The sequence below is a fragment of the Liolophura sinensis genome, chromosome 10 (assembly GCF_032854445.1).
Source record: "Liolophura sinensis isolate JHLJ2023 chromosome 10, CUHK_Ljap_v2, whole genome shotgun sequence".
Classification (NCBI taxonomy): Eukaryota; Metazoa; Mollusca; class Polyplacophora; order Chitonida; family Chitonidae; genus Liolophura; species Liolophura sinensis.
Genome location: NC_088304.1, coordinates 2,063,907 through 2,073,672, shown reverse-complemented (window position 1 = coordinate 2,073,672; position 9,766 = coordinate 2,063,907). Strand labels below are relative to the sequence as shown.

General features: G+C 40.9%; 1 protein-coding gene across 1 annotated transcript in view; it reads right to left on the bottom strand.

Annotated features, from left to right (window-relative positions):
* Positions 1-2,513: 2,513 nt before the first annotated feature.
* Positions 2,514-9,766, bottom strand: part of LOC135476370 (eukaryotic translation initiation factor 4E transporter-like) — a 30,902-nt gene continuing 23,649 nt past the window's right edge. Inside the window, 5 exon segments of the mRNA XM_064756370.1 lie at positions 2,514-4,088; positions 4,988-5,230; positions 6,271-6,633; positions 7,830-8,031; positions 9,087-9,295. Of these exon segments, the coding sequence (XP_064612440.1) occupies positions 3,841-4,088; positions 4,988-5,230; positions 6,271-6,633; positions 7,830-8,031; positions 9,087-9,295 (1,265 nt within the window). The 3' untranslated portion in view covers positions 2,514-3,840.

Sequence of the window (9,766 nt, the reverse complement as noted above, 5' to 3'; positions counted from 1 at the left end):
AGTTATATACATTCACACAAAACAAAAACAGAAGGAAAAACAAAAATCAACAGAACCGAACTTAGGTTCTTTCTGTACAATGTAACTCTATACACTCTGTACATCACATAACTCTCCATATACTACATCCATACAAAACGTGGCTCAACTCAAAATACTGGTACACAAACTCAGCAAATCACTATTTTCAACAGAACTCACTGAGTCATAGATGGATGACATAAAAGCTATCTTTTGCCATTCAGAAAAATGATTCTTGTCCGATTTAAATATGAAAGGCAACATTTCTCGGGGTGAAAAGAAAAATCGCCAGAAGTTTTTCACACAAACTTTGCTTGGCTCTGTTATTAAAAACACAATGTTCATAAAACTCACTTCAACAATTAAAATGTGACAAGTGTGATGAAACTTTTAAAGTGTGTTTAATATACTTGTGCATACTGTTCATCAGTATTGGAACATACCAGATTCAGGTCAAAATAAACAATAAACAAACATTTTGTAAAAACTTCGTGGCTGGCAATGTGATCTTTCTTAATTATATGCCCAACTACTGACCTTTTTAAACATTATATTTCCTATCTGGTCAAATCAGTTAAAATATCTTTTATAGTACTTCCAAGTTTGTTGATAATTTCAGAAAGGTTTATCGTGTCGTTGGGGGTTAACCCACCCATCAGATTTGGTGAGCTGCGTAATGCACCTTCCCAAATCAAAATGGCAGAGAAATGTCAACATCCTGCATTAAACAATTGAGTTAATTTTAGTCTTGAGAAACAAGACTTATGGAGGAGATACATTAAAATATATGCAACTATAAGCACTACCTTGTGTCACAATCCGAGTTGTAATTCATAGCTGGGCGACAAAGAAATCTCATAGCACTGAGCAACTGGCACAATGATCACATGTGGCATCAGACACCTAAAGTTCGTACGCTGGTCATTTTAGAAGTTTTAAATGGCCATGGTGGGAACACATGCAAAGGGGTTGGTTTTTACAGTTTGCAACTGAGGCCTGTTTTGTCATTATCCTTCTGGCAGGCTGAGACATGCAGCAATACTTATTAGGAGTTAAAAAGCCTTCTTACAAAAATAAATTCTATTTTTCATATGGACATTCCCTAGGAAGGCTTTCATTTTCCTCAATCATGAAAGTCTGCCACAAAGTCACCTTACTCAATGCCATTCTACTACAGCCCCAGAACCAAAACTGCACTTATGTACTGCTACATGCATGTCACCAATTCCACAACAACATGCACATTTAACTTTCTGGCCAGTTCCAAAAAAACAAGTACAACTGGGCACAAGACAGAAAAAGTCACACTTCACACATTTTTCTAAAGGATAAAACAAACACTTATTAAAAACAGGGCATTATTAAACAAAGATATGCCTTTGAGTAACATCTGAGGTGTGTTCATATGTAGGCAATGGATAGAGCCTATAGACAAATGTTATGTTCTGAAGTTTTGCAGTTATCTTCAAGATGGCTCAAAAATGTTAAATGAACAATCTAGACTCATATACATCACAAGAGCCTGTAATACTGCCCACCTAGCAAATCAACAACAGGCTACATGTACACCTATGTCACAGACAAGACACATCTTTGTATAACCTATAAACAGTACAAGTACATCTGACCCATGATGACACACTAGTATTGAAGGCAAAAAGACTTAAAATGTTGTGAGTAGGACATTCCAATGATGCGTGTGATCGTGAGAGTAATAGTCTATTGTGGGAGAAATTCCTGTAACCATGGAAAGAATATGAACATTCACCACAACGCAGACAACACAGATTAAAAAGAAATGAAAGAAAATAAGAAGAAAAAAAAAAGGAGAAACAAATGTCATTTAAGTCCAGATGGAATATAGAGGAATTATTTACAAGGACATTCAACAATAGAAACAACTAACAACTGTACAAGATCATACAGGTAATATATATATATACATATATCTTCACTTCAGTAGCATTCTTTCACTGTTTAATCTATATAGTCGGGGAACCTTTTCCACAGCACATTGCCACTAAAAAACATATTGAGTGTTTCAGTGGAACCTTGTAAAAAGAAGATTTGTAATTTGACATACATGTACATGTTTACTTCTTTTGGCGCACGTTAGACCTTTTGCACATTCAAATGTTAGCTATTTTGGCAAACTCAAGAGATTTGTTTCATATTAAAATGAGCTGTTCTCGTTTTCAGCTAGTCTATTGTCAATGATAAATGTAGTCTTGGAACCTTCCAAGACTAAAAGCCTTTGTATGGACAGTACTGTTATCCAGAATATAGTCAACCACCTGCATGCGACTTTTCTGACAGGTAATGGCTCAATGACCAAACCAATCTTCCTACATAGGCAGTAACTCCTGTAAAACCCAACGACTTGTTCAAATTGTAAGACTGGCCTTGCCCCGACATACAACTGTCTTCCTTGCCTTGTGCTAGTATTACGTGTAAACATAAGATGAATGAAACGCCTTGCAGTGAACGATCTGTACATATGAAATATTTAATTTCAAGACTTGTTGCTCTTGATGCAATGTTGTAGTTTTGAAACTCAATTTGTAGCATCGATTTATACTTTACAGTGCACGAAAGAAGTTCCTGGTTCTATTTTCTGCCACTCCCACACACCCTTGTTAAACCCAGCCCACTCACAACAGCAAAAATATACATCTGACTAATTATAACACACAACGGCAAGTAACTGTACAAGGATCAACTTACAACAACACAATCATCATAGGGATCACTAGACATGCAACTTGAATGAAAGAGGGCAGCTGTACAAGAAGCATGAGATTTTCTACAATAACAGCAATCCCTCTCAAAACCACCGACAAATCTCAAGCACTCGACAAACAAATACACATCATTTCATTATTCCATCGTTGCAAAGCTATATACATGATAACACATATTTTATGTACAATAAATCAAATATGTTCACAGGTGTAACAATTTTACAAACTCAAAATTATTCACTCACTACTGGTGATCAACCAGTGTGAAACCTTGCATTCAAAAAAACATAAGTACATTCACACACACACAACACACACAGACGCAATTCAGGTTTATAGTCTTATCTCTCAGTCTAGCACAAAACAGAATGGTTAGCAGTAGGTCCAAATGAATGGCTTTTCACAGGGTGAAGGCAGCCAGCATTTCATTCCACAGTTGTGCAAGCAAATCACACTGGTTTCATCAGCTAGGCAACAACAAACACTGAAATTACCCAAAACACATGGCTGATGGCAGGCCAAAGCAACAACCGATAGCTGCTGAGAAGAGCTGGCGAATGCAGAAGTACCTTTGCTCCCCTCACGATGGCAACTATCACAGGAGTTGCCACTCTGCGATCCTTATTCCTCTTCAATAGAAGTGGATGGTCAAGTTGTCTCAGAACTCCTGATGCTAGTAAAATGCTGCAGATTGACGCTTTCTGTCAATGCAAAGCGAAGGCAGAAAATATATTCTCTGCTTTTGTTTCTGTCCGCGTATGAAGAATTCAATGCTGTCAACAGAATGAGGTATCCATGAATGATCAATGCCCTGATGGCTACCTAATACCGGAAATTTTTATTAAGCAATATTCAACCGTGGACTGAGTCCTTCCACGCAACATTTTGCCCAAAATCTGGCAACATCGCAGCTGCTCTTACAGTTTCTAGAAAAAAGCTAAAACCATCCAAACTTCCTGGCAACACCAAAACTGCAGAAGCCGTGAGGATCAAGATCAATGTTTTCGGTGCCTAGCGAATGAGTCGCAGATTCAAAGCACAGCTAGTGGACAAGCACCTGCACTCCCGGGGATGTCAGTCAATGCTGGCTGCGCTCAATCTCGTCCACCGTCAGCACTTTCTTGCCCTGATGAGGTATGGGAGGCATGCCGGGAAGCTGGTTTCTGAACACCTCCATCCCGAACCACTTGGCCAGGTTGTGTGAGGCCACGTCCTCGACTTTACCAAGGGGATTGTTGTTCCCATTCAGGCTGGCGTGAGGAATCCCAGCCCCTGGAAACTGTAGGTTGGGTGGGAACGCCCCAGGGGACATTGGCCCATTCAAACCTGGAGCAAAACAAGCACATTCTGAGAATTAATATCCCACCTTATATATGCAAACCCCAGGCATGGAGCAAGCTGATATTAGCACTTGATTTATGAGGCGCATAAAATTTGATCAAAATCTGAACATATTTCAAAAGTTACTGCTTGTAAAGCAATGATCAACCTGAATTTGATTTATCTGATTGGTGTTTTACACCATACTCAAGAATATTTCACTTATGCAACATGGGCACCATTACGGTGGGAGGAAACCGACCAGCCGCAGGTAGCTGACAGACCTTCTCACGTACTGCTAGAGACACCGGAATCAAGGAAACTGGAGAACATGCAGATCTAAATTAATATCCCTTGAAAGCCTGGGTGAAAGAAAAAGATATGCAGAGGAATATTGGTATTAAATAACACTATTATTGATAAATATAGTTTGATGCTTTTTTTGCAAGATGTTTCTGCTTTTACGGATCTTCAACATAAAGGTCTCTAATGTATTTTCACAACACTGAGCATGATTCTCATTCATACAAAAGTAGTTTAGACTAAAATTGGTGACACCTGCAGAAAACAGATTTTACTATCACCTCCCACCAGGAGGAAATTTTTTTCAAACATTTCTACCCCTGGACAGGAGTCCAACGTATGGGTAGAAGTAACTGGGTGGCCTGGAGTAACAGCACCGACCTTCTGATACCAGAGCAGCTTCCTGACATGAAGTTACAGCCAAAACAACAAGAGCTTGTGAGTCATGCGCCCTACAGATGCAGTGAGCAAGCATCTCAACAATCTGAGCCCATGAGGACTCTCCCTCTGACTATTAGGTATGATACATCATTATGTTTACAGTTGTAACCATGGACAGGTGTCTTTATGGAAGCCATTTAGTTCAGGCCATTTTTCCTCACCTAATGTCTGTGCCTGGATGTTAGGGGATAGAGCTCGACCTAGAGCAGGGTTGACAGCTGATGGGGGCACGGGGCTCCGAGGTGTCAGGATGTTGCCTGGGTAGCCTCCCCTGACCTGGAGTCTCGGGTCCACTGATCGCTGCTGGGCCGTAAGCACTGCAAATTGGTTGAGCTGGTTTAACTGGTTGAGTTGGTTTAACTGGTTAAGTTGGTTTAACTGGTTAATCTGGTTCATGGTACTGCCTGGAACAAAACGAAGTGAACATAAGTCGATTAGAGAGTACAATGTACGTGCCCTGGATTATTTCCAATCCCGGGACAATTATAGGGTTACAGATAATAAAGACTGTTGTAGTGTAGCCGCTTTATCGTGGATCTATGTAGCTTGAGACTTCTGACAAGCTTTGATTTATTATTTATTATTTATCTGATTGATTTGTGTTTTACACCATATTCAAGACGTATTTCATTTATATAACATAGGGCAGCACAATGGTGAAAGGAGAAAGGGAAACCCATGACCACTGCAGCTTGCTAATAGACCTTCTCACGTATGGTCAGGACATGCTTTGAGAATCCAGCGTAAGGTAAATACTTTAGTCTATTGTAAATATCTCGGGCCATCATAAAGTTAAAGACTCTTGATAACAGCCCCATGCCACATTATTTGCAGATCATACACAAGAGCACGAGCAGTGAGGCCTCATAGGCCAGTTCAAAATGTGTGATTGACCTCCTGCGTTTCGAGCTTCGGTTTGCATACAATGTGCAGTGTCTCATTTTCTCACATCAATATTAAAAGCAAAAGATTAGTTTCTCTGAACAGGAATGTATTGACTTTGGCCAACTTCAAGCGAAAAAATTAAACCCAGCTACAAGAATGTAAAAAGCAGGCCTTTTTGTGAAGTAATAAGTTGAAAACGTAGTATGCAATTTTGGATTCCTGGATATTCCACCAGACCCACACGCTCTTCACACAACAGGATTTTTATATCAGCAACAAGAACCATCTAAGTCAACTGTAAGGAGTTTAATTCCTGATTGGCCCATAACAAGAGAAAGGTCAACAATGTTTCTGAAGCCTGTGTTTACAATACCAACACATTCAAACCGAAAGCATACCCAGCATGTTGGACAACTTCAAAAAATGAGTTCTACCATTAGCATAAAATAGGTATCAAAGTTATATTCCCTGTACGAATATCTCAAAAAAATTCTGCTCAAGATCTTATTCCGTAGGTAGAATGCATACAAAACAATCCACACTATTTGCTCCTACTTACTATTGCCTCTAGCTGCTGGGTTCACCCCACCCTGCATCAGCTGCTGCACAAGGAGAGGGTTAGGGGGCACGTTGACCGGTGGGGGCATCATGCCTGACTGGATGGGCATGCGCCCTGGGAGTGGGGATACACTATACGGGTTTGATCCTGGGCCCATGTTACGTGGCAACGTGCCCGGTGTAAGCTGGCGCTGTTGTTGTTGAAGTCGTTGTTGTTGTTCCAGCAGTTTGGCCATGTCCAGGTTGACCTGAGAGGTGGCTGGGAGCTGGGGTTGGCTGCTTGACTCGGGTTTGCTACCTGCAACCGTCACCCCACGCATACCCATGGAAGCTGGAGTGGTTATCGTAGATGCCACGGGCTGACCTATAGACAAACATTTATTTATTCATTTGATCACAGTTTTTTTCCAACTGAAGAATATTACATTTATACAAAAGCAACCAGTATCTTGCTTTGGGGGGAGAAGTGGAAGGGGGGGGGGGGGGGTAATCGAGAAATACCAGACCTTCCCAAGAGAGGAAGCTCACATGAACTGGACTAGAACTCAGTGACAAGTAGACAGACAAGTTGAGAGTCCAAAGCCACACAGCACAGCCACACAGACAACTTTTGCAAACAATATTTGGTTACACCATGTAGCAATTGTATAGGTATTTATATAGCTCTGAGAACGGTCGGGAATGTTCTTAGTTCAGCTTGCACATCTAATCATGCATTATGTGTGAATACTGAAGACCATGACTTCCCATTCAACACACAATAGCCAATGTGCCTACCCAGACAGCAACTAAACTTCACATACTGCCATTTTCAAATCATGTGATTCCCAAAAATTAAAATCTTTCATTCACTATAGTTACTTACAGTTCCTTCTCTTTATTCTTGAAACAAAAATGGTTCACTCTTAAAACTTCTAGGAGTTTTTTTTTCACACGATGATGAGTGCGACGGAGTCAAATCGTAAATGGTGATTAGTGAAGTCTGGCTTGCTGTTGACATACCGGGTGTGTTATTGTGATATTATGGTCATAATTCTACACGAATAACTAAGTAATAAAGTTAGAGTAACTTCAGGATTTAAGGAAACATATTTTTGTAGCATACACCTTTAACATATTAAAGACAGCAAACTCTAAAAGACCAAGTTTCTAGTCAATGGAAACGGCGTATTTCTAGAAGCTAAGCTGAGAACAGTGAAACAGATATCACATCCTAGCATTCATATTTATTTAATTCATTGACGTTTTACACCGTAGTCAAGAGTATTTCACGATGGCGGCCAGCATTATGGTGGGAGGAAACCAGGCAAAGCCTTGGGGATACCCACAACCATCCGCAGCTTGCTCCTGGTATTTATAGTACAAAAGGAAAGAAATTGTTTCCAAATCCAACAATCGTTTCACTTGCCATTTATCAATTCTGGTTGAAAGATGCCCAAACATAATCCTATTTTTAACCAACTTATAAATTGCCCCGTGTGACGACAGTTTTAGGTACTGAACCCTTAACATGAAAGTTGTAGAAATTCCTACAGGTTTATGATCTATTATGGTACTGACCCTTGACAATTGGTCTGCCATGGTTCTGAGAGTTGAGTGGTAGAGTGGACAAGGAGACCGGAGCCTGCATGGATCCCTGACCAATCACAGCACGTGCCTGCTTGGCCAGTTTCTCCTGCGTTGCCTTGAAGGCTGCCGCAGCGGCCACCTGTTGCTGGTGAGCCAAACTTCCTACAGGCGGCATGGTACAGCTTGGGAGGTACTGAAACATGAGGGAGGATTGTATTTACTGCTATGGTACAGTTTGGGAGATACAGAAACATGAGGAAGGTTTGTATTTTTTGGCATGGTACAGTTTGGGAGGTACAGAAACATGAGGGAGGTTTGTATTTATTGGCATGGTACAGTTTGGGAGATACTGAAACATGAGGAAGGTTTGTATTTATTGGCATGGTACAGTTTGGGAGGTACAGAAACATGAGGGAGGTTTGTATTTATTGGCATGGTTTAGTTTGGGAGATACTGAAACATGAGGAAGGTTTGCATTTATTGGCATGGTACAGTTTGGGAGGTACAGAAACATGAGGGAGGTTTGTATTTATTGGCATGGTACATTTTGGGTATACTGAAACATGAGGAAGGTTTGTATTTTTTGGCATGGTACAGTTTGGGAGGTACAGAAACATGAGGGAGGATTGTATTTATTGGCATGGTACATTTTGGGTATACTGAAACATGAGGAAGGTTTGTATTTTTTGGCATGGTACAGTTTGGGAGGTACAGAAACATGGGGAAGGTTTGTATTTATTGACATAGTACAGTTTGGGAGATACTGAAACATGAGGGAGGTTTGTATTTATTGACATGGTACAGTTTGGGAGGTACTGAAACATGAGGAAGGTTTGCATTTATTGGCATGGTACAGTTTGGGGGTACTGAAACATGAGGAAGGTTTGCATTTTTTGGTGTGGCATAGTTTGGGAGGTACTGAGACAAGAGGAAAGTTTGTATTTATTGGCATGGTACAGTTTGGGCGTGGTGAAAAAATCATTAGATCATTCACACGCCCACCCAAAAATGGCAAATATGAAATTTGGGATTGAAACCTAAGAATCTCTATATGCAATCGTGTGGGGGTCCATTTTCACAAATAGTCTTAAATCAATTTTTCAAAATTTTTTGTCTTAAATCCTGAGGTCTTAGCAGCGTTATAACAAAGACAACATTGAAAAAAAGTTACAAGAAATAGGAGTAAGTTTTGTGAACGTGGCCCCTAACCTACCAGAACCTACACAAACTAGGAAGAAAGCCACTGACCTGTTGACTAGCACTAGAGATGCCGCTCACAGCTGGCATATGGCGAAGGTTGGAGGTGTTGGTCAGTTCAGGGTCCTTCATGGACCCATTGCCCATGCTCATAGGGATATTCTGGAAGGGACCACCTGGGCCTAAGCTGGATTCCAGACCATTCTCTAACCTCCGGGCATCGTCCTCTAGGTGCCGGTGAGGCTGGTGAGACGGGGAACCTGTGAACCAAACAACCACATGCATTGATATACATGTAGGTGTATATGTACCTGTCCCACACAATGTTACTTGCTTTCCTGTTTAAAATGCTCAAGACCTGTGAGATGGCAGTTATTTGGAACAAGGCCCTTATGAACATTTCCATTTGTGAGGAATTATGAACGTAATTTTGTGTACATTTGGGTGTGAAGTCCTTTCGCTGCCGGCCAGCCATTTTTGGTGTGCAGGTGCATGCATAAAAATTAATGAATTAATGGAAATTGTCTAAGCTTTGGGGAGGTATGAGTTTTACAGATTGAAACAGTTTGAAATTATTTGAGATGAGACACAAGGTGTCAGGTGGTGATGAGGCTGCCAGTGAGGTTCCCTCAGAGTTGCTAGGTACCCCTCCCAGCTGCTGGCATACATGAAGGTCCAGATTTTGATGGTTAACCCATGTCAAGACTCTCCCGCGCTGGTCAAGGCAGGCA